We start from the raw sequence: 26,067 nt of genomic DNA, 5'->3' as shown, positions 1-26,067 counted from the left end.
AAACTGCCAGGCTCAAGCGATCCACCTGCCTCAGCCTCCCAAAGTGCTGGGATTACAGGCATGAGCCATCGCCCAGGCAAACCCTATTTTTTATTATATGCAAAAAAAGTCCTGTTTCTTACTTTCATATGGAGATGGCAGTTTCTTTTCCCTTTAGATATCTAACAAGTAAACTGCCTGAAGGACATTTGGCTATAGAAGCTCAGAAAGCTATGAGTTGAATATCTGGATATTATTTGTTTCACCTCATGGTTCAATTAAGAATAGTCAGAATTTAGACCAGTTATTTTTAATCTAGGAAGCATGAGCTCTTAAGGAGGCCACTAGTGGGCATGTAACAAAGTAATTCATACAAGAAAAGTTTAAGTATAACATTCTGGTTAGGTCCATAGCTTTCATCACATACTCCAGTCTATAAGGGTGTAACAGTTTAAAAAAAAACCACTGACTTCAATCTAGTAATCTAATGCCTAAGTATACATGCAAGAAAAAGTACTGTACACACACACAAGGATAAGCGTATAACAATGTTCCTTTCGGTGGGGCGCGGTGGCTCACACCTGTAATCCCAGCACTTTGGGAGGCCGAGGTGGGTGGATCACGAGGTCAAGAAATTGAGACCATCCTGGCCAACGTGGTGAAACCCTGTCTCTATTAAGAATACAAAAATTAGCTGGGCATAGTGTTGTGTGCCTGTAGTCCCAGCTAATCGGGAGGCTGAGGCAGAGAATCGCTTGAACCCGGGAGGCGGAGGCTGCAGTGAGCTGAGATCACGCCACTGCACTCCAGCCTGGTACAGAGCGAGACTCCGTCTAAAAAACAAAAAACAAGAATGTTCCTTTCTATATTCTTCATAACAGCCCCAAATGAGAAGCAATTAAAAGGCCCATTACCGGGAGAATAAACAGTGTTATATAGTTCACAATGCACAACTATTTAGGAATGAAGACATTATAAGATCATGTTATCAATATAGATAAAATTTTAAAACTTTTAACTAAAAGAAGTTACAAAAACATATAGAGTATGGTATAATTTATAGAAAATTTAAGTACATGCAAAATCATGCTATGAGTATTTGTGTACATCTTCAAACAATATTTAGTCAACATACAAAAACAAGCATGGGAAAGACAAACACTCAGCTGGGTATAGTGGTAACCTGAGAGGGACGAGGAGGAAAGTCATGAGGAAAGGGTACATGGGTCTCCAGCTGTGATCCCAACACCTGGCTTCTTCAACTTCAGTGGACACACAGGGATTCACTGGGCCGTCATTTGGCCCCTTCTGCTCCTCAAACTCTCAATCTGTTTTCATACCCCAGCCCTTAACCCCACACGTGTCTATTTTATAGTGTCTCCCTCTCAAATTTTTACAGCAGCCCCTTCCACTTCTGTGTCTGTTCTCATATTCTCACTTCTCAACATCTGAAAGATCAGAAAATTTCCTGTAAAAAAATCCCAATTTTCTACCTTTTCTAAAAAGAGATCAGAAGAATTGGGCTAGATAAACAAAAAGAAAATGGTCTATTTCATGCCTGGTCCTCATAAACCACTCTACCCCACCAACCCTAGACATGCATATTCAGTTTATTCCGCTGCCTGTTCAAAAATCTCCACTTAGCTATCTCCTAGGAGGCATCTCATAGGTTAATCCTTATTCATACCACAAAGTAGTTCCTTTCCTAGGTTCCTTTTCCTTAGTAAATGAAAATTACTTTTTTTTTTGGAGACCGAGTCTCGTTCTGCCACCTGGGCTGGAGTGCAGTGGCACGATCCTGGCTCCACCTCCCAGTTCAAGCGATTCTCCCACCTCAGCCTCCTAAGTAGCTGGGACTACAGGCATGCACCAACACACCCAGATAATTTTTTGTTTGTTTGTTTGAGATGGAGTCTTGCTCTGTCGCCCAGGCTGCAGTGCAGTGGTGCGATCTCGGCTCAAGGCAACCTCTGCCTCCTGGGTTCAAGTGATTCTCTTGTCTCAGCCTCCCAGGTAGCTGGGATTATGGACGGGTGCCACCATGTCCAGCTAATTTTTGTATTTTTAGTAGAGAGGGGGTTTTGCCATGTTGGCCAGGCTGATCTCGAATTCCTGACCTCAAGTGATCTGCCTGCCTCCCAAAGTGCTGGGATTACAGGCATGAGCCACTGTGCCCGGCTGGGAATGACATTCTTGCAGTTGCTCAGATCAAAACCCTTGGGTGTCTTTCTTGTCTCCTCCTCTTATCTCTACCCCACATCCAATCCTGTGAGTTTCATCTTCAAAAACAGATGCAGAATCCTCCAGCCATCTGCCTTCTGGAGCCCTGCAATTGCATTTTCACTGAGGGCTTGCAATCTGCCCTCTGTCCCTCCAGCACAGCTCACTTACCCTGTGTAGTTAGTCTCAGTGCAGCAACCAGTATGCTCTCTGATCAGTATCTGATTGGCAAGTAAGTCAGGTTGCACTACTCCTCTCCAAACCCTAACACTTCACAGCTGCTCGGGGAAAAAGCCCAAGTCCCTAGTATGGCCCGTGAGTTTCCTCAAATGCTCCAGCTCCACTGCCATCTACATACCCAAAGAGATAGGACTTAGGCTTCCTCAGGCAGGACTGGCTGTGATCACACAACTGTGAGTGTTCACAGCTCTAGTAATCGCTGGCTTCTTCTGAGGGGTTCTGGTCTGTAGAGAGCACAGCATCACTTCTTGCAATGTACATAATGCATTCAGACAGGCACCTCACACATTGTAAGCGCTCAATAAATGTTATCATTGTATGACGCTCTTAGTATTACCCAGAAAAGGTTGGGCTCAACAGTCCATGTGTCAAGACACAGTATATAGTCATCCCTATATTGAGTTGGTTCCAGGACCCCCTGAGGATACCAAAATCTGTAGATGTTCAAGTTCCTTATATAAAATGGCATAATATTTGCATATAACCTACACACATCCTCCTCTATATTTTAAATTATTTCTAAATGACACGTAATACCTAATACAATGTAAATGCTATGGGTGTAGTTGTTATACTGCATTTTTTAGGGAATGACAGGAAAAACGTCTATACATGTTCAGCACAGACACAATCATCCATTTTTTCCCAAATATCTTTGATCAACTGTTGGTTACCTCCACAGATGTAGAACTCATGGGTATGAAGGGCCAACTGTATACGGTCAAAATTAACCTCGAAGGTAAACACTGCCATGATATACTTTCAATGGTTTTTTGTACATATAACCCTGTACAGCATATAAATAATGCATATGCAAAATACTAAGATATACTCTGTACTTTTACTGGCAAAAAGAATTTTACTGGTAGACTTAGCTCAATGTGAGAATATAAACAAGTGAATGTTAGGACTCCACCCTACTTAGGGTGTAAGTCCTCTCTAAGGCTCTTTAAATAACAATGGGGCTGGTCAGCTCCCCAGGGTAAGCTGCAGTGCTGCTACTTTCAAAACTAACAACCCCAGAAGAATGGTATTATGAAAGAGTTATTGCATTTTAACTTTATTCACTCCTCAAACAGGACCTCATTAAGTTTCTAATCTTCTAACCACCCTCAAAGTGGGAGATAAAGTACTAGTTCTGATTCAGTGTTAAGTGGCTCAGTAAAACAAATATAAGTAGTTATTTTTTTAAAGGGGGAAACGAAGAGAGGTTTGCATACATTTAACAAATATCAGGTATATGCCAGGTCCACTGATAACAGGAATGAAACAGACAGCTTAGGATAATCACCTAAAAAATATACATCTAGGGGAGGGCTGAATTGCCTATGACTGATTCATAATACCATTCCTCTTTACAGACCCCATTACTAACTGCAATCAAAGCATATGCAAAATATTTTAACGAAAAGGAACATCCAGAGACATGCATGTTATTTGCATATGTAAATGAAAGGGAATTAGCCAAGGCAGTTTTCAGTGGGACCTAACAACCAATAAAGCCCATCAAAGGTCATGATTCCCTGGAGAAATAAATCTTCAATTGCTCAGCCAACCTTTACACGGGGACAGCCACATTTTAATCAATGTATAAAATTACATTCTGATGCAACTGAATTGCCCTCTGTTTTGGCAATGTCTCTCATAAAATAATGAGCTGAGCAGGGCAAGAGAAGTGCTATAATGTGGGGTACAACTTGTTACAAGGATAAAGTGGAGGCACAGTGTAGTATTACAAGCATGTAAGTGGAGCCAGAGAAGTAAGCCATTCTCCTTAAACCATGACACCAGTGAATAGTCTGATAACTATGGATGCTTTTACAGAAACAGTTCACACTGTAACTATAATAGTCACATACACATATAATAGTCACATACACATGAGAAAATAATTCACCTCACATGTAATGCATAACATCACTACTTCCTACCTACACTTATATCTAATACAATAATATAACCTACATCATTGTCTTTTATTTGCCATTAACATTTTAATCTACTAGATTATAAACTTGAATTGTTAGTGGTTTTTGATTGCGACCAATTGGTAGTGACTGTCTAAAGAGCTGTACTTAAAAGCGCTTTTAAGAGGGCATTTGGACTGGATGGGAAAGCATAGCACACACAATACCATAAACTCAACCATCCTCAGGAAATTAGCATACTTAATATGCAAACACTCATGACAAAAACATAAAATAAAATTTTGCATTATAATTTTCGATGGAGGTCCTCTTTGCTCCTTTCTTTCCATTGAAGCCAATAGACAGATTATAAAAAGAAACCCAGGGGACACACAGATGGCCTACCATTCCTAAACTACCACACATTGATTCTTTCTATTGCAGTAGGCAATAATTAAAGAGGGTTCTTTTCACTGGCTCCCCAAGAGGCGGGTGAGCTGGTTTAAGGCAGTGGTGCCCAATCTTTCTGGCACCAGGGACTGGTTTCGTGGAAGACAATTATTCCACAGACCCAGCAGGTAGGCTTGGGGTTCAGGATGAAACTTCCACCCCAGGCATTAGATTCTCATAAGGAGCATTCACCCTAGATCCCTCACCTGCTCAGTCCACAATAGGGTTTGTGCTTCTATGAGAATCTAAGGCCACCGCTGCAGATCTCACAAGAGGCGGACCTCAGGCAGTAAAGCTTGCTAAAGCTTGCTCGCTGTTCACCGCCTGCTATGCAGCCCAGCTCCTAACAGGCTATGGACCTGTACCTGTCCATGGCCCGGGGGCTGGGGACACCTGGTTTAAAGGGTCTATAGATTGATGCACAAACAACAGCACACGGCTCTGGAGCAGGGACTGGGACTTGAAGACTCTCCTCATTCATTCCATAAGTAATTACTGAGCATTTGGTTATGCCTGGCACATTCACTTCCTCAGCTAATTTTAATTTGGTAAGATTTTAAAAAAATCATTGTAAAGAAAAAGGAATCCGACTTTTTTTTTTAAATAAAATGAGAAGGAAAGAGCAAGGAAGTACAAACATGCTTTATTGGGGTTGAAAATAAAAATCCCGCCTATGACAGCCAGGCAAAGGAAAGCATTTTCCCAAAGCAATAACCTAAAGAATCAAAGATCTCTGTAAGCCACAACTATTCCCTTGCACTGTTTCTACCTCATACTAAGTTCTTCACCTCACACAACATACTCGGTTAGTATGAATTACACGCAAATTCAACAAGCTACAGGAGAAGGGTCTTGCATTACTCATACAAGGTTTTTATACTCTTCATCTTTTCACAGCTGATTTCAGCTGCCCTTGTCATTTCCTCAGCTTAACCATGAGTCAAAGGCTAGGCTCATTTCTCAGCAACTTCGGTCCAGAGAAGAAATAAGATCCTTTCTCAGTTTGAAACTGCACTACCCATATTTTCTTTCCAATTACAACTCAGCAGTTTCTTTGGATTTTACTCAAATAATTTACCTGAATTAACTTCTCACTTGTTTAAAAAAAAAAAAAAAAAACTGCGTTCTGAATTCCTTTAAAAGCTCTAAATTACTTTACCAATCTACAAATTATCAATTTACTCCCCTTCAGTGTCATAAAGAAAACGCCATTTTGGCCCGGCATGGTGGCTCAGGCCTGTAATCTCTGCAGTTTGGGAGGCCGAGGCAGGAGGATGTCTTGAGCCCAGGAGTTCAAGATCAGCCTGGGCAACACAGGGAGACCCTGTCCCTATATTTTTTTAAATTAAAAGAAAAAAACAAAAAACCCACTACTTTAACCACAAAGTTTTCTCTGCAGAGTTTTCTCTGGGCACGTCACTCACAGTCCCTGCTGAAGTGATGAACCTCCAGGCAGCCCTGCCCCCTCAACCAGGGCTTATCAAATCAGGCTGGCTCAAGCCTGATCAAGCCTAGGCTCAATCACCCGGCTCAAGCCCAGCCAATCAGATTCTCTCTCTAGATGAATGGTGTTGGACAGTAGAGTTCCATGGTCACGCTGGGCTGGAAGCTGGAATGGCCATTCTTCACTATGTGCTAAAGCAGAGAAAACCAGAGTTTGGACAGAGAGGGAATGACCCCAACTCAGGTACAGAAGGAAATGAGAGATTGCAGGTTGGTTGTTACTGAAAGTGACTTTGTCTATCACATAATTCCCAGTTCAGCTCTCTCTTGAGGCTGCTATACTTCTAGCACTTGGCTTCAGTAAGACATCCCTGTATCCTATACATATATTTCTATTTTTCCTTAAACCAGGTTAATTATGTTCCTAATCGTTGTAATGAAATGGTGCCTAAGATAGCTGTATGTATAAGTGGTAACTTCCAAACTCCTATTCCATGCTGTATGAAGCAGCAACTTTAAGAAATTAAGAAGTTGGCCAGGCGCGGTGGCTCACGCCTGTAATCCCAGCACTTCGGGAGGCGGAAGCAGGTGGATCACCTGAGGTCAGGAGTTCGAGACCAGCCTGGCCAACATGGTAAAACCCCATCTCTACTAAAAATACCAAAATTAGCTGGGCATGGTAGTGCATGCCTGTAATCCCAGCTACTTGGGAGGCTGAGGCAGGAGAATCACTTGAACCCAGGAGGTGGAGGCTGCAGTGAGCCAGGACTGTGCCACTGCATTCCAGTCTGGGTGACAGAGTAAGACTCTGTCGTCTCAAAAAAAAAAAAAAAGAAATTAAGAAGTTAAAGTTAAAAAATCAGAGGTGGGGGAGAAGAAAACAGCAGAGAAGAGAAAAAATAATCGGATGAAAGGGTAGGCTTTTAAAAAATAAATGTTAGATTCATTTAAAAACATCAGTACCTTTCATATGATAAGCACTGACTGTGCTAGGCGGTAGGAGATAAAAAAAGATGGGGAACTCGCGGTCCTTGCGCCCAGTGAGCACAGTCAAATGAGTAATTGCAATTCAGGATGTGAGGCCATGTTATTTGAGGTCTACACAATGTATCATGAGTATATGGCCAGGGGAGGCAAGCATTCAGAGACAGTTCTTTTTTTTATTTTTTTGAGACACAGTCTCCCTCTGTCGCCCAGGTTGGAGTATGGTGGCGCGATCCTGGCTCATTGTAACCTCTGCCTCCCAGGTTCAAGCGATTCTCCTGCCTCAGCCTGCCAAGTAGCTGGGATTACAGCATGCACTACCATGCCCAGGTAATTTTTTGAATTTTTAGTAGAGATGGGGTTTCACTATGTTGGACCAGGCTGGTCTCGAACTTCTGACCTCAGGTGATCCTCTTGCCTTGGCCTTCCCAAGTGCTGGGATTACAGGTGTTGAGTCACTGTTCCTAGCCTCAGAGATAATCTGGAGTTGGATGAGAACAGAAAGGTGGGAAACACTAAACAAATAAGCGTTAAAAACCATTTGCATCAGTGGCAGCCAGACAGAATAAACTTCTGCAGATTGCAAAGATAACAAAGCCAACGATGGCAACACTAGACCATTCAACAATTAGTTCAGGAAGGAAGTTTCTGGAGGTCGGAGTCCGCTCAATTTGGCCTTGCATCATAAAGGTACTTAAACCATACTATCTCAAACAGCATGGTCAAAGCAAAATAATTCTTTCAGTAGTCATGATCTCACAGATTACATCTTAGAGTGAATAATAAAATAAGAATTCATAATATTAACTGTAAAAGATATTTTGTTATTTCAGGAAACTGAAAGACATGAGAAATATTTTATATGAAATGTTAAAAGAATAAAATAAAATAATCTTGTAATATTTTCTAAAAACAAAAAAATACATAAATCATATGCCAATATAGTACTTTTTTTTTTTTTTTTTTTGAGACGGAGTCTCGCTCTGTCTCCAGGCTGGAGTGCAGTGGCTGGATCTCAGCTCACTGCAAGCTCCGCCTCCCGGGTTCACGCCATTCTCCTGCCTCAGCCTCCCGAGTAGCTGGGACTACAGGCGCCCGCCACCACGCCCGGCTAATTTTTTTTTGTATTTTTAGTAGAGACGGGGTTTCACCGTGTTAGTCAGGATGGTCTCGATCTCCTGACCTCGTGATCCGCCCGTCTCGGCCTCCCAAAGTGCTGGGATTACAGGCGTGAGCCACCGCGCCCGGCCAATATACTACTTTTGAAGTGTCTGAACTGCTATTCCCTTCTAGGAATGTATTCAAATGTAGTAATACAGACCACAGAAAAATCCCACATAAAATATTTTAGACAGCATAACAAAAAAAATCAAGAGCAGGCCGGGCGTGATGGCTCATGCCTGTAATCTCAGCACTTTGGGAGGCCACGGCAGGCAGATCACCTGAGATCAGGAGTTCAAGACCAGCCTGGCCAACATGGTGAAACCCCATCTCTACTAAAAAATGTAAAAAAATTAGCCAGGCATGGTGGCACATGCCTGTAATTCTGCCTACTCAGGAGGCTGAATTGCTTAAACCTGTGAGGCGGAGGTTGTGGTGGAGCGAGATCACACCACTGCATTCCAGCCTGGGCGACAGAGTGAGACGCTGTCTTAAACCAAAACAAAACAAAAAATCAAGAGCAAGGTAAACATCCAGTAGTAAAGATTATAATATTATACTGTTGTTGAAATACCATTTGATGAAATGCATCTTAGCCACTAAAAAGAATAAAGACAATGTAATAACAGGATGAAATAGTCAAGTCGGAAAAAGGATATAAAATTTTGTGTATACTCTTAATTAGAGTAGCACATATAAAAGAAAAGCTTATAAAACTTCAGAAAATATGGAAAAATACTATAAAGGAAAAGTGGTAATGTTCACGTTACTTTGTAAGATAAATAAGTAGTTTGTTTTCCCAATTTTTGGAGGTCAAGTTGTCCTATCTGTAAACTTAAAACACCCCTTCTTTTATTCTCTTAAGTGTTAGAAATAAAATGTAAACTTACTTCATCAGAAGCAGATCGAAGACACTGGACAGCAGCCTGTTTTTTCATTTCTTCTAGAGTTAGATCTGAACATTTTTTCTTACTCTTTCCCCATTTCTTATAAGCTCCTTTTTCCCAGCCCAGGAAGATGTCATTCTCCTGCAATGAAATTGCACCAGGTTAAATGACCAGGGCTAATGTGGACACTACTATATTCCACCTACCACACATACTCAGTCACAAAAAGGCCTCTTGCATTTCCATACGAATTTTAGGATCAGCTTGTCTATTTCTGCGATGAAGGGAGCTGGGATTTCAAGAGGGATTGTACTGATTCTGTAAAACACCTTGGGGTGTACTGCCATCTTAACAGTATTATTTTCTGATGACAAACATGGGATGTTTTCTATTTATTTAGGTCTTCTTTGATTTCTTTCAAAGATGCTTTATAGTTTCTGGTGCACAAGTCTTGCACTTTTGTCAAATTTTTTCTTAAGCATTATATTCTTTTTTATACTACTGCAAATGGAGTTTTTTCTTAATTTCATTCCTTAGGATTTTCTCTATATTCTATACAAGATCATGTCATATGTGACTAGAGTCTTACTTCTTCCTTTTCAATTTGGATGTCTTTTCCTTACCTAACTGCCCTGTTAATGCTGATTTATAATAAAAGTTTATGTATTTCATCTTTGAAAATGTCTTCACACAAATAGAAATTGCCAAATGCTGGTATTAATCCACAAGCATGAGTTTAACTGAACATAATTTGGTTAGAAGGCATTTAGAGAATTCTTTTAAATTCGTATCTTGGTATTTGCCTTCTAGCATGTCAGTATATTGTAGATTAATACTAAGGAATGAAAGTCAATGAAAGCTCCTTGCTAACTTAAGTAGGCAAACAGATTCTGAGATAAAGAAATTTCCTTTGCACTGTGTATCAAGGTATGAAAAGTGCTGCTGGAACAGCAGTTGGAGCCTGGACAACTTATTCATGATAAATTTGTGTGGGGATGGAGATTTCACTTCTTGTTTTAACTTTTGACAGAATTAAAAAAGTATGAAGCAGTCTGACATTTTTATGATTCAAACAATGTTAGAGTGACTTTATCACATTATAAATTTTGTATACAAGTTCTGTTTTGCCTTGTAATTTTAGGTTGAATTAAGAAACATCAAATCTTTAGCAAAAGTTACATAAACAATAGTATATTACACACACTTGTTTGCATTCTATTATTTATACTTATATTTGAGAGGTCCCTCATGCTATTTTTTTTCTGGCTTAAGGTACTGTGTTAATGTATCATAACTTAACCAAAATTTAACAGCACTGAATTGTTAATCACAGTTTAAAGACATGACTATAAAAAGAGCCGAGATGTTTCTATTTCACTTATTGTTATCCTTGTAGTCTCCTATCCTGTACTATTAAAAGTCTACTTATGGCTGGGGGCGATGGCTCATGCCTGTAATCCCAGCACTTTGGGAGGCAGAGGTGGGTGGATCACAAGGTCAGGAGTGTCTCAAAAAAAAAAAGAGTCTGCTTATACATAAACATAAAATATGAGACATTTCTCAAATAGTTACTCAGAAAGTCCTAATCTTAAAGAAAGAACATAATTATCAAGTACCAAAAGCGGATACAACTAAAGAACTCCCCAGCATGAGAGTCTATTATCAGGTACTTTTCTAGACACTACAGGGAGGTCACGTAAGGCTAGAGTTCTGGTTGACTTTCCCATGCTGTCTGTATCAAAAGGGAGACTGGGAACTGGGGGAGAAAAAGCACACGCCACTTGGAAATCCATCAGCAGTCACTGGAGGCTCGCTGCTGAGCGTACGCCCCTGCCTAGCAGTGCCTAAATGACCAAAACCACAATGTGTCCGCATGGGATTAACACTACCCCCATCATCCCTTGGGCCACAAAGATTGGCCCAGAGAGAGGCACGTGGCCAATCAGAAATGCACATTTCATGGTTCTTGCTGGGAATGTAGGGAACATGACCTCTGGACAGTGTGTGAGAATATGATCCCAGAAACATGCTCATTGTCACTGCCCTTTACCCTATAAGAAGCTGGTTGCAAAACCAAGCTGACAAAAAGTGGTAGGCAGAGAGGCAGAGCAGAAGCCTGAATGACACTGGGAAGCTCTGAATCAAACCTAGCAGGGGCCAGCCCAACGTCTGGACTTTCAGTTATTTAAGCCTTTTTTCCCCTTCAGCCAATTTCAGCAAAACTTTTGGTGACTTGTGAATTAGATACAGTCAGATTCTGAGAGCATTCAGTAATAATATGCTGATATATTACTCAAAAGAACCCCTATTTGCCCCTAAAAGATGAGCCACTCCAATCAAACAAGCATAATTTCAGGTTAACTATATTCCTGTTTTTTCCTACTAGGTCTTTAGCCCACAGTGATGACCTCCTCACTGACCTCCCTGCCTTCAGTGGCCCAAGCCCGTCTGCCCACTGCTATGCCATTAAGTCCTGCTGGCTAAATAGATCTACAGGTCTTTTGTCTCTAGGACATAACTAGAAATGCCCTCGCACAGCACATCAGTCTCTTCAGGGTCTGTTTCCCGCGGGCCTGCCCCACTCTGACCTTCAACTACCCACTCCTGACCTTACAGCACCAGGCCCCTCCTACTTCTGTGTCTTTGTACACACTATTCCTTTATTTTTCCTTCAAGGTGATTCCTACACTGGTAGTTGTCACTCAGGGACCATCCCTAGTTTTCTCTGTATTGATGCATTCACATTTGCACATAAAAGCAGAAATGTCAGTTTTAAAACATGGAATATTTATATTCAAAACTCTATTCCATGAGAACATTTTACACACACACGAAGTGTTAATGGTGTCTTGGGAAGTATATGAATTTGTGTACCAATCGTTAGCACCAATTCTCACTCTGAAATTATTTTCATATTCCTTATGTGTAAAATTTTATATATTTTCCTCTGCCTAACGTAAGTGCTAATGCAAAATCCAAACCTGATGGCGATGGGAAAAAAATTTAATCAATTTTCATATAAGAAATAAAAGTAATCTTATTAATCAAGGTCATTCCTAAAAGCTTGAGAGGAAGAATTCTTAGTTTTATTTTTTATTTCTGAGACAGAGTCTTGCTCTGTAACCCAGGATGGAGTGCAGTGGTGTGATCTTGGTTCATTGCAACCTCTGCTTCCCAGGTTCAAGAGATTCTCCTGCCTCAGCCTGAGTAGCTGGGACTGCAGGCGTGCACCATCACATCTGGCTAATTTCTGTATTTTTAGTGGAGATGGGGTTTCGCCACGTTGGCCGGGCTGGTCTTGAACTCCTGGTTTCAAGTGATCCGTATGCCTCGGTCTCCCAAAGTGCTAGGATTACAGGTGTGAGCCACCTCACCTGGCCAGCTTTATTTTAAATGTATCAATTCATTACTATCAAAAACATGTATTAGCTTCAAGCAACCTTTATAACAATTTTGAAATGGACTTTGTCTCAAAAAAAAAAAAAGCTGCTTTGAAAGTACAAGTCAGTTCCACCCCAACATCAAACATCAATCCTCAGGGGTAACTATTGTCAACAGTTGGCATATATCTTAACAGATTTATTGATTTATTTATTTATTTAGAGACGGAGTCTCTGTCGCTCAGGCTGGAGTGCAGTGGCGCCATCTCGGCTCACTGCAAGCTCCGCCTCCAGGGTTCACACCATTCTCCTGCCTCAGCCTCCAGAGTAGCTGGGACTACGGGTGCCCGCCAGCACGCCCAGCTAACTTTTTGTATTTTTAGTAGAGACGGGGTTTCACCGTGTTAGCCAGGATGGTCTCGATCTCCTTAGCTATGATCCGCCGCCTCAGCCTCCCAAAGTGCTGGGATTACAGGTGTGAGCCACCGCACCCGGCCAACAGATTTATTTTAAATGTGGAATTCATCCCACATAGCAGAGCATATACAATGTAAATGTACAGTTTTAAGAATAATAATATCTCTATCAGGTAACAGTCAGACCTAGAATACTCCCAGCAAGCTTAGAAGCCTCACGTGTCAAAAGCTATCTTTAGGCTGGGCATGGTGGCTCACGCCTATAATCCTAGCAATTTGGGAGGCAGAGGTGGGCAGATCACTTGAGCCCAGGAGTTTGAGAACAGCCTGGCCAACATGGCGAAACTCTGACTCCACAAAAAATACAAAAATTAGCTGGGCATGGTGGTGCGCACCTGTAGTCCCAGCTACTGGGGAGGCTGAGGTGAGAGGACTGCTTGAGCCTGGGAGGTGGAGGCTGCAGTGAACAGAGATCAGGCCACTGTGCTCCAGTCTGGGTGACAGAGTAAGACCCTCTCTCAAAAAAAAAAGAAAAAAAAAAAGCTATCTTTGTTATCCTAATACTTACTAGTTTGGGTAAGATCTTTTAGAATGGAGATAATTTTTCTCAGAATCTGAAAGGTATTGCTCCATATACTCTCAAATGCAACACTGTAAGTTAGAAATCCTAATTCTACAGAATGGGAGAAAATTTCTGCAATCTACCCATCTGACAAAGGGCTAATATCCAGAATCTACAAAGAACTCAGATTTACAAGAAAAAAACAACCCCATCGAAAAGTGGGCAAAGGGTATCAACAGATACTTCTCAAAAGAAGACATTTATGCAGCCAACAGATACATGAAAAAATGCTCATCATCACTGGCCATCAGATAAATGTAAATCAAAACCACAATGAGATACTATCTCACACCAGTTAGAATGGCGATCATTTAAAAGTCAGGAAACAACAGATGCTGGAGAGGATGTGGAGAAATAGGAACACTTTTACACTATTGGTGGGACTGTAAACTAGTTCAACCATTGTGGAAGACAGTGTGGTGATCCCTCAAGGATCTAGAACTAGAAATACCATTTGACCCAGCCATCCCATTACTGGGGATGTACCCAAAGGATTATAAGTCATGCTGCTATAAAGACACACACACACGTATGTTTATTGCAGCACTGTTCACAACAGCAAAGACTTGGAACCAATCCAAATGCCCATCAATGACAGACCGGATTAAGAAAATGTGGCACACATACACCATGGAATACTATGCGGCCATAAAAAAGGATGAGTTCATGTCCTTTGTAGGGACATGGATGAAGCTGGAAACCATCATTCTCAGCAAAATATCACAAGGACAGAAAACCAAACACCACATGTTCTCACTCATCAGTGGGAGTTGAACAATGAGAACACATGGACACAGGGAGGGGAACATCACACACTGGGGCCTGTTGAGGGGTGTGGGGCTGGGGGAGGGATAGCATTAGAGATATACCTAATGTAATGACAAGTTGATGGGTGCAGCAAACCAACATGGTACATGTATACCTAAGAAACAAACCTGCATGTTGTGCACATGTACCCTAAAACTTAAAAGTATACTACTAATAAAAACAAATCCTAATTCGTTGGGCAAGGCTTGTTTTCTCTTTGGAAAAATCATAGCTGTTTCTTTGTCCTTGCTGGTCTAAAATTTCAAAACCAAGCACCTTGACAGAGTGGTGGTTCTACCATCAAGAGAGTGATGCTTCTTCCCCTTGAACTTGTGTGGGCTCCAGTCGGCTCAACTAACAGAGTGCAATGGAAGTGATTCTAAGTGACTTTCAAGGCTGGGTAGTAAAAAGGTCTTAAGCTTCTACGTGATTCTCTTGGGCTACTTGCTCTGAGGGACCCAGCCAACCACATAAGCCTAGCTACCTCCTGACCCACATGAAGAGGCTCTGGTCAACAATCCCAGCTGCATCCAGCCCTCCAGCACACCTGCCAAAGTGACAGACATGTCAGTAAAGCTATCTTGGGCCTTCTAGCTCAGCCCATCTGTCAGCTGAGTACCAATGAGTGACTTTGGGTGAATCACCCAACTGAGCCCTGCCCAAATTCCTTACTTACAGATTCTGTCATGTGATAGTAGTGGTGTTGTTGTTTTAATGCTACTAAGTTTTGGGGTAGTTTCTTAGGCAACAACACTCTTATCACAAATAAAAGTATTTCTTTTGTACTAAACAACTCTCTTTTAAACTCAAGAGAATTACCCCTAGCCCTCCCATTATACCTTTCACAGTGAATAAATCCAGGTTCATTCTATCTATATGCACCATCAAAAGATTTTTACTTTAGTTTCCTAAAATTTGTTTTTTAAACCTGGTCATCATGTCACAAAAAATAACAGTAATTGCCACTGGAATTTGTCAGTCTTAAAGAATACCCTTTCAAGGGACCCAATTGCGTCAAAGGTAATAATTACATCCAGAAATACTATAGTGACCATGTTTGTTGAACACATAATTAGGATATATGGCAGGGCCAAATATTTCAAATTGAGATTGTTAGGGTAAATGTTGGAAATACCGTATCAGCAGCTTATCTCTGCCTCTAATAAATGCATTAGCCTACCTGCTAGAAGAGGAGTAGTTAATAGGAAAATAACTATTTGAAGGAAAGGTTTGTATGAATAGTATGAATAGCAATAATAATAGCAATAGTTGTCAATATTTACTGAGCACTTACTTTACGTCTAGTATTCCTCTAACTATATTATTGGTACATAAAATGATGCCTGGCACCTATATGGTCAATAAATGAATCTTCTTTAATCCTCAGTAATATCACATATGCACGTAATTTGTACAATTTATAAATGAAAAGACAGCTGTAGTGCCAGCTACTTGGAAGGCTGAGACAGGAGGACCCTTGAGGCCAAGAGTTCAAGGCTGCAGTGGGCTCTGAGAGACTCTGCACTCCAGCCTGGGTGAAAGAGCAAGACCCTATCTCTAAAATAATAATAATAACAATAATAATAATAATAATAATAATAATAATAATAATAAAGAAATGGAGAGTCAGGCACAGAGATGTTAACTTGTCCAAGTCAGTGGTCTAAGTTGGAAAATAAAGAAGGTGGGGTTAGAACAGGTCTTCAGACTCCATCCAAGGCCTACATTCTTAACAATGTGATACTGACTTACAGTAAGGGGGGGAATCTCAAAAGGGAGAGAGAGAACAGGAGGCTGGGGGTCTGACAGTCGCTTGGGATAAAAGTCAAGGTGCTATTAAAGGAAATTTTGGTCTGGGTCAGTGGTACAAGTTTTTTCACCCTATAACCCTTCTGATACCTTCTGCTTAATTCTTCATGAATTATTCAGTAATGTACACGCTATTTCATACCCACCACCCAGAATGGTTTTGTCACTATGGGAGTCAAAGCGAATACTGGCATGTATACATTCTTCCGTCAGTAGCATGGGCATATTCTTTTTCTTTTCTTTTTTTTTTGAGATGGAGTCTCACTCTGTTGCCTAGGCTGGAGTGCCGTGGCACAATCATGGCTCACTGCAGCCTCGACCTCCCCGGGCTCAGGTGATCCTCCCACCTCAGACTCCCAAGTAGCTGAGACTACAGGCACACACCACCATGCCTGGCTAATTTTTGTATTATTTGTAGAGACAGGGCTTCTACATGTTGCCCAGGCTAGTTTCAAACTCCTGGGCTCAAGCAATAGCATGGAATAATTCTCAGGAAGTTTTCAGGGATAGGGAAGGTTCTAGAAAGATACTCCTGGCTTCCTTCCTGGTGCTCTGAAATGCTGATTTGAAATAAGAGAATAAAAATAGGAAGTGTTGTTTAAATGCAAACAACCATGCTTGTGATGTAGAAGGTATTTAATTAAAGTCTGTTGAATAAATGTTTGTTGAAATACAGTGTATGCAGTGACACACACGAGAAGCGCTTTATGGTCAGACTTTTATAGTTCCTATAGTTAAAGATTCTAATAAACTCTAACAGGAAACACCGCAGATGCTAGCTTTCCAAAAAGCGAAACGCTGAACAGGACACACTACAGGAGTGTGTTACAAATAGGCTGAAGGAGCAAATGAGCTTTGCTGAGTGAAAAGGGGATGAGTCTCGCCTAGCAATCAGGGCTGGGATTATTATTATACAACCTGTGGGCAAGTACAGATAATGTAATCATCCAGTTACGTTTCTAGAAGGATGGACTCTGAGCTAGAAGATACAATTTGATTAGGGGATTTAAAACCAGCAACAGTAACTTCTCTGCAGGGCAGGCCCCAGTATGTGATTATGGGGTCTACACCCACTCCTAGCATGCTTCCCTCCTATGCATAAGTCACTGCCTGAGAAAGAAGCATATGGCTATCCATTTGTCTAATACGTATCTGAGCCTCTTGTATATTCCAGGAACTGTTTTAAGGGCTGGGAATCCAAAAGAAAACAGCAGAAAAGGTCCCCAACTTTGGCTGGGCGTGTGGCCCACTTCTGTAATCCCAGCACTTTGGGAGGCCAAGGCAGGCGGATCACTTGAGGTCAGGAGTTGGAGATCAGCCTAGCCAACATGGTGAAACCCCATCTCTACTAAAAATATAAAAATTAGCTGGGCATGGTGGCGGGCACCTGTAATGGCAGCTAATCGTGTGGCTGAGGCAGAAGAATCGCCTGAACCCAGGAGGTAGAGGCTGCAGTGAGCCAAGATCACGCCACCACACTCTAGCCTGGGTGACAGAGCAAGAGTCCCTCTCCAAAAAAAAAATTACATAATTACATATGCCAGTAGGAGAGACATAGTTAAATCACAAGTAATCATATAATTTCAGGTAATAAAAAATGTCATGAAGAAAAATAAAGCAGGTAAGAGGGTTAAGAATGGGAGGCTTCTATTTTAAATACAGTGGATCAGGGAAAGACTGAGGATAAGACAAAATACATATCAAAACCAAACTATGCCATTAAACAAAGAAATACTCTCTGTTAAAAAGTAATTGGTGGCAGCACAACTCTCTTGCCCAGATTAACTAGAAAAGCCAGTAGCGACACAAAGCCAAACCAAACCCACATCACCTGCTCCAGGGCATCAGAGCCCTGCTGAGGTGCCAGGCCTTGAGAAGACAGTGAATGCCAACGGCAGGGTAGGTGTGGGCACAGGGCACTGACATCTGCAGCTGCTTCCTTCCTGGGGAAATGTGCTGACCTCGGTCCAGGCCAAGAGGCTGAGAAAAAGGTGGCCCTTCAAAGAGACAAAGCAGCAGAAGAGGGAGAGCGCCGGAGACACAGACGCCAGGAACCAAGGAAGAAGAAGGGGTCGGAAGCAGAGGCCACTCTGCCAGACTCCTCTCTGAACACGCGAGGAATTCTGAAGCTGTGTGGGACACGAGGTGGGCTTCTGGGTTGCCAGTCATCTTCTATTTCTGTGTGTGGTTATAGTTACAGGGATATGATCTTTGCGAAAATTCATCAAGTTGTACATTTTTCTGTATGCATTTTATGCCTCAATAAAAAGTTTGGGGAAAAAAATCCTCTTATTCTCGTACAGAATCCATGGTTGTTCTCTATCTGGAACAGTTAGTAAAGTTCTGGGAGTCCTAAGATCTAAAAAAGAAAATGTAACAGTCCAACAACACCTAAAGCCATCACTCAGATGGAGGGGCCATCACGAAAGGATAATTTTTGAGGCGATCTGCAAAAAAAACTCCTAGAGAAAGAGAACAAAATCGGCCGGGCGCAGAGGCTCACGCCTGTAATCCCAGCACTTTGGGAGGCCGAGGCGGGTGGATCACGAGCTCAGGAGATCAAGACCATCCTGGGTAACACGGTGAAATCCCACCTCTACTAAAAATACAAAAAATTAGCAGGGCGTGGTGGCGGGCGCCTGTAGTCCCAGCTACTCGTGAGGCTGAGGCAGGAGAATCGCGCGAACCTGGGAGGCGGAGCTTGCAGTGAACTGAGATGGCGCCACTGCACTCCAGCCTGGGTGACAGAGCAAGACTCCATCTCAAAAAAAAAAAAAAAGAAAAAAGAAAAAAAGAAAGAAAGACAACAAAATCATTAGAAGGGATAATACTAGAAAATAGTTTATTTGAAGACTGTATCTTAGAATGTAGTACAATCAGGGAATACATCCTACAACTTAGAAAAACTAGTAATAGATTAGACAAAGAAAGTACTGCTAACCTGGGCAGCAAAGTAAGACCTCATCTCTACAAAAAAAAAATTAGCTGGGCATGGTGGTGCACACCTATAGTCCCAGCTACTTGGGAGGCTGAGGTGGGAGGACTGCTTGAACCCTGGAATTTGATGAGCAATGATTGTGCCACTGCACTGCAGCCTGGGCAACAGACTGAGATTCTTTCTTTAAAAAAAAAAAGAGAGAGCTGGGCATGGTGGCTCACGCCTGTAATCCTATCACTTTGGAAGGCCAAGGCAGGCGGATCATGAGGTCAAGATTTCGAGACCAGCCTGACCAACACAGTGAAACCCCGTCTCTACTAGTAAATACAAAAATTAGCTGGGCATAGTGGCGCACGCCTGTAATCCCAGCTACTTGGGAGGCTGAAGCAGGAGAATTGGTTGAACCCGGGAGGCGGAAGTTGCAGTGAGCCGAGATCACACCACTGCATTCCAGCCTGGGCGACAGGGTAAGACTCTGTCTCACAAATGAAAGCAAAGAAGGAGAGGAGAGGGAGGGGAGAAGGAGGGGAGAGGGAGGAGAGAGGGAGGGGAGAGGGGGGAGGGGGGGAGGGGGAGGGGGAGGGGAGGGGGGAGGGGAGGGGAGAAGAGGGAGGGAGGGAGGGAGGGAGGAAGGAAGGAAGGAAGGAAGGAAGGAAGGAAGGAAAAGAAACAAACAAAGCACTACTTTGTACAAAGGTAGTTAGACAGGACTTTTTTGGGGTGGTTCAGCACAGTATTCTATATTTCCCTTGGAGAATCATCCTCTCCAATTCTTAGTCCTTGTGGTCCCAGGTGCTTGTACCCTAGCCACCCAAGTCTTGTCACCGCAGTGGTCAGGTCAGGAACAGCTCCACAGCAAAGCTGACCTATTAGGATGAGAAGCCTGCTCTTTCTGCTGGACACACACACACAAAAAAGGGTGTGAGTCTGAGCTCACAGCAGGCAGGGTAGAGGTGAAGCTTGAGAATAAAGAAAACAGGCCAGGCATGGCAGCTCACAACCATAATCCCAGCACTTTGGGAGGCCAAGGTGGGTGGATCACTTGAGGCCAGGAGTTCAAGACTAGCCTGACCAACATGGTGAAACCCTGTGTCTACTAAAAATATAAAATTTAGCCAGGCGTGGTAATGCATGCCTGTAATCCAGCTACTCAGGAGCCTGAGGCAGGAGAATCACCTGAACCCAGGAGGTGGAGGCTGCAGTGAGCCGAGGTTGCCTCTGCACTCTAGCCTGGGCAACAGAGTGAGTGCTCCATCTCAAAAAAGAAAAAAAAAAAAAAAAAAAGACAACAGAGAAGGCAAGCTAAAAGATGGGGTACTGATTTTACTGTAGGTCCTGGATCAAGTTGCCACTGGGGTCAGCGCTGATTCCCAGATATTTCAGTAAATGCTCCAAAATTGACTAGCTGTGTGGCCTTGGGCAAGCTACTTAACCACTGTCAGTATCTCCATCTATGAAATACAGATAATAACAGGATGGTGTAAGGAGGATTAAATGAGTTACTGTGAATGGAAAATGAGTCCCTGCAACAGCAGCTGGCACACAGCACGTGATATACATGTGTTTGCTTTTACTATTACTTCTGTTTAAGCCAGACCGAGCTGGGTTTTCTGTTATCATCACAGACTCCTAATAAGAATAATAAACAAAGAATGCATTATGCTGAGAACATCAATGTATAGCAATACAAGAAAAGGTTTAATAAACTCTCAACTGGTAGTTTAATTAGCTATGAAGGAAACGAAAGCATATTTGGGGTTATAAGAACAATAGTGAAAGCCACCCTTATCTGCTAGTGTATCCCTTCCCACCTGTGACAGATCATGGGGAGATATGCTGCCGACTATCAATCTAGCACAACCTCTAGGCAGGAAAAGTTAACTCCATTCAAAGTTATAATGTTACTGAAGTTCTCCTTTTAGTCATTTTTGAGTAAGAATGAAAAATGTCTTAAACTAATGTAACAGATGTGTTGTAAGATGTACAGGATCTAGGCTTAATGCTCCAGGTCACCAGTCAATGCACATTGCCATGCCATTCACTTTCAGGCTGTGGGAGCTTAATACTTACTTTTGAGGTTTGACTTGCAGACTGAACAAGGCAATCCTTATATATGAAGTGGCTGGCGCTGCATCTTACATGCTGTAATGTTCCTTATGTGACTAGGCTACTGATTTTTAAAAGATGGAAGGCACTGTAGTAGAATGTCAACTACTAAATGTAGAGGGGAAAACTGAGTTAGAAAAATCACCATTTTTCAACCACCTAACTAATAACTGCTTCAGGCAAGGACATCAATGGATGGTAAAAGTATCAAAGTCGCCCTGCACAGATCGCTTATTCATTACAAGGAGAAACCTGGTGGACACCATCTGAACCATGAGGAACCAAATCAGCGTCTCCAAGAATGAAAAAGACTGTTGTCACTGGCCCTCTGATGTGATATGCAGAAAAGAAGGAAATATCATTATGCAATGCTACTACCAGAAACGCACAAGCCAACTCTAAACACGAAGAAATACCCAAAAAACCTAAATTAAGGGATGTTTTGCAAAACTGGCCTGGACTCTCCAAAAGTGTCAATGTCATGAGACACAAAGGACAAACAAGGAATTATTCCAGATGAAAGGAGATTAAGGAGATGTGGCCATTAAAGTCGATGCATAATCTCAAACTAGATATTAGATGAGGGAGAAAACTGCAGTGAGAAACAATATCAGGACAGGTGACAAAAACTGAATACTGACTGTATATCTGACAATAAAGTTTTATCAATCCTAATTTTCCTGAATTTTGTAATTGTAATATGACCAAGGGAAAGTCTTTGATCTTAAAAAGTACATGCTAGTTTACTCAGAGAGGTCAGCATGAAGAGAAGACAGAAATAAAGCAAAAGTGGAAGATGAAGAGAAGTGGGTTAAAGAGTACAAACGGTACAAACATACAGTTAAACCGAAGGAGTCACTTCTAGTATTCAACAGTATGATAGGGAGACTATAGCTAACCATATTTATTGTATATTTCAAAATAGCTAGAAAAGAATTGGACTATTTCCAACACAAAGAAAAGATAAATGTTTAAGGAGATAGGTTATAACTCAAATACCCTGACTTGATCATAACATCTTATATACGTGCAGCAAAACATTACAATACTCCACAAATACATACAACTATTATATATCAATAAAAAAGAAAGCAAACGTGTGAAAATACTAACAATTGGTGACTGAAGAGAACATGAGAGTTCTCTGTACTATCCTAGCTGTACTTCTGAGGTCTGAAATTATTTTATTTTAAAAAGTTACATTTATTTATTTTTTAAGAGACAGGGTCTCGCTCTGTTTCCCAGGCTGGAGTGCAGCGTCACAATCACTGCTCACTGCAGCCTCCAACCCCCAGGCTCAAGTGATCCTCCCACCTCAGCCTCCCAAGTTGCTGGGACTACAGGTAAACCCCACTGCATCTACCTAATATTTTTTTAAGAGATGGGGGTCTCATTATGTCGCCCAGGCTGGTTAAACTTTTTTAAAAAGATTAATATATGATTTCTACCCATAAGGATGTTATAACCTACTGAGAAACAGAATACATTCCTGTAACGATAATGAAAAGCTTTACAGTAAAATATTATCAAGTTTGGTAAAAGACATTGCTTTCATCAGAAATTATCAGAAAAAGTTTCAGAGACAGGTGACCTGGGCTTTGAAAGATGGGGAAGAAAAGCGGTTATATAAAATAAAAATGGTATGTAGTGATTTTCTGATTATTTGAGAATATACTTCCCAGAGTAATCACGACAAAAAAAAAAAAAGAAGAAACATTTGTGGAAATAAAACTATAAAACTACTGGCACAGTGATGATATCTCCATATTACAAGGCAGTTGTTCTCTGGAACTACATTGTAACCAGTCCACCACCACAACTGTGTTTAAACCCTGCCCAAATTAGAGGTTTATACATGACTCAGGCTTAAACAAGACTAGGATCTGATCAGCTTTACTTCCTTATCATCCTGCACAGCTGAGACCAAACTGAGGCATCCAATCTGTTTCAGAACTCAAGAGCACTGTGTGTCTGCTTTAGCCTAAACCAGGAAAAGTGAGGGGTCTTAAAACTGGCCGCTCAAGGCTAGACTAACTCAAGGACGAAGGGGTGAGAGAAGATGTGAGGAAATGAACACCCAGGAGTAGAGTGGTTTGGCCTCCACTTGAGGCGCTGTGTTATCACAAGCATGAGCCAGAGATCAGGAAAGGTGGCACACACCTTCACCCAGGTCTGTCAGCCTTGCTGTTAGCTGGAGTTCTGAATGACAGAAGCTAAGGGCCCTTCCACTCTCCTTACTCTTGCTAGAAGAGAACCATCCTTGGCTTCTGCATCCTCTGCCTGGGGAAACAGTAAGCACATCCTCCCTTTGAGTCAGGCATCTGGCTTTTGCCACCTTTAATGAGGGACTGTAACTTCACGGAAAAGTAATGTAGGGGATAAAGGATTCTCAAGTCATGTCTTACTAAAACAGGCATCATTTAAAATTTGACCTTCTTCATCGGCATGGGACTTGGCACACGCTGCTGTTACTCTGGACCAAGTAGAAAAGTATTTTAGGGCCTTTTATTTCCCTATGGATTCTCCTTGTAACTCCAGACATGTTATGCTTTCCCTAACCTTTATCTGTCCTGTGTCCTGAGGAATGAACCAGAACTCTGGAGGGAGGATCAAATACAGCTGCAGATACTGATAGTTCATCTTATCTCTGATCACAACCCCCTAGAGCTAGTAAAGAAACCAGAGGATTCACAAGTCTGATCAGAGATGTGATTCACTATAATCTTATTAACATCTGGCCTGTTTTATCCTGTATGTCCTATAGCACCCAGAATATACTTTGTGCTAGTAAATGTATTGGTGTTGATTAAATATTCTGGACTGATATTGCTGACATACAACTCTAAGAAATGGGAAGTTCAAGACCTACTAAAAAACTATTCTTTCCAGCCTAGGTAAGAGAGAGAGACATAGTTTTTAAAAAATTAGCTGGGTGGGGTGCCACACACATGTGGTCCCAGCTACTCAGAAGACAGAGGCAGGAAGATCGCTTGAGCCCAGGAGGTTAAGACTGCAGTGAGCTATGATCACGCCACTGCACTCCAGCCTGGGCAATTAGAGCAAGACCCTGTCTCAAAAAAAAAAAATCATTTCCTATGAGTACATGCTTACAATGAAGTACGTAATTTTTGAATGATGAGAAATATTTTCCTCATTTCTGGAAATGAAAGTCCTTCCATGTTTGTAGATTTAACGTCTTACTTGCCTGTAAAGGAGTATATTTGACATTTACCAGAAAGATGATGGCAAATAACAGAGCTCTGGTAAGGAAATTATACAAAATACTGACCACCAAAATAACACAGTTGCTGATTATTAGGTTGTAAGTTAATCGCTTCAAAACCTTACTGGATCTACTGCCAGCCAAGGCAGCAAGCAACCTGGAAGCATGACACGTCCACCATGTCCAGCTAGACACGACGGGAAACCCTCTCATCAAACATGTCCAGCTAGACACGACGGGAAACCCTCTCATCAAACATGCTCTGTACAACTCAATGTTAAGCTGACTGGAAACAGTAGCTCCCATCTGTAATGCCAGCACTTTGGGAGGCTGAGGTGGGAGGACGGCTGGAGCCCAGGAGTTCAAGGCTTCAGTGAGCTATGATCACACCAATGCACTCCAGCCTGGGTGACAGAGCAAGACCCTGTCTCAAAAAAAAAAAAAAAAAAAAAAAAAAAAAAAGCATCTTGGTGAAATCCTCTGTATTTATAGGACTTTGAGGCTTTTTTGTGTGGTTTGGAGGGGCAAAGTCAATTTCTTCTGACAATGAAACTCTTCCTGCTTTGCTTTCAGTGTGGGTAACAATGGTTTAAAACAGCAACAAAAACTGCCCACAAAATACCTCCTTCTTTTTACTGTCTATAAAAACCAAACGACTTTACGTGAAATTTGTACACAGAAGTCACCCAGAGTCCATTTATTCACTACTGATGACTCTGGTTCCCTCTGGCAGGCCTCACTTTCAGTAGCTTCTCTTAAGAATGAGACTGAGGTTAAGATTTTTTTCAAGAACCTGTATTTGGTTTCTCTTTTCTTTTTCTTTCTCTCTCTCTCTCTCTCTCTCTCTCTCTCGTGTATGCATGTGAGAGAGACTGGGTGTTGCTCTGTTGCTAAGGCTGGAGCGCAGTGGCGCAATCATGGCTCACTGCAGCCTTGACTTCCTGGGCTCAAGCGATCCTCCCACCTCAGCCTCCTGAGTAGCTACAGACTACAGGCACGTGCCACCATGCCTGGCTAATTTTTTAATACTTTTTTAGAAACTGGGTTCTATGTTACCAAGGCTGGTCTCAAACTCCCAGTTTAAAGGGATCCTCCCACCTCGGCCTCCCAAAGTGTTGGGATTATAAGTGTGAACCACCACACCCAGCCCAATTTCTCACTACAAATTCAGCAGCAAAGTCAAGTAAAATGTGTAATGACCAGCTTACAAGGTGACACACACTGACTTATGGCAAAACTGTGTGCTTTACTGAAGTTAAAGTCTACTGATTTGTTATACATACTGACTAATAAGCAGTTAAATATCTTTCTTGCAGATAAAATACAATATTAAATTTGGAATGGTAAGAAGTATAATAGATACAATGTTTAAATATCTATTCATAATGTGTGAGTTTTCTAAATAGTAGAAATTAACATTCTAGAGCACTGCTACTTAAAGGTAGCAGGTCATCAAACTATGACCAATCTATGACAAGATCTGGAGTCTATGCCA

At 41.8% G+C, this 26,067-nt stretch overlaps 1 protein-coding gene across 4 annotated transcripts in view; it reads right to left on the bottom strand.

Moving 5' to 3' along the window:
* The window catches only part of KIAA0232 (KIAA0232 ortholog), a 96,622-nt gene that overhangs the window by 32,102 nt on the left and 38,453 nt on the right, over positions 1 to 26,067 (bottom strand). For 3 of the 4 annotated variants that reach the window (XM_073012521.1, XM_073012520.1, XM_008017981.3), the window contains exon 3: positions 9,275 to 9,412. In XM_073012521.1, coding sequence (XP_072868622.1) covers positions 9,275 to 9,412 — 138 coding nt within the window. Of the gene's footprint in view, positions 1 to 9,274; positions 9,413 to 26,067 lie in introns of those variants that run through there. The other variant, XM_073012522.1, reaches the window with a different exon arrangement.

This window comes from Chlorocebus sabaeus, chromosome 27 (genome assembly GCF_047675955.1).
Source record: "Chlorocebus sabaeus isolate Y175 chromosome 27, mChlSab1.0.hap1, whole genome shotgun sequence".
Lineage (NCBI taxonomy): Eukaryota > Metazoa > Chordata > Mammalia > Primates > Cercopithecidae > Chlorocebus > Chlorocebus sabaeus.
This window is presented reverse-complemented; position numbering and strand designations above follow the sequence as displayed.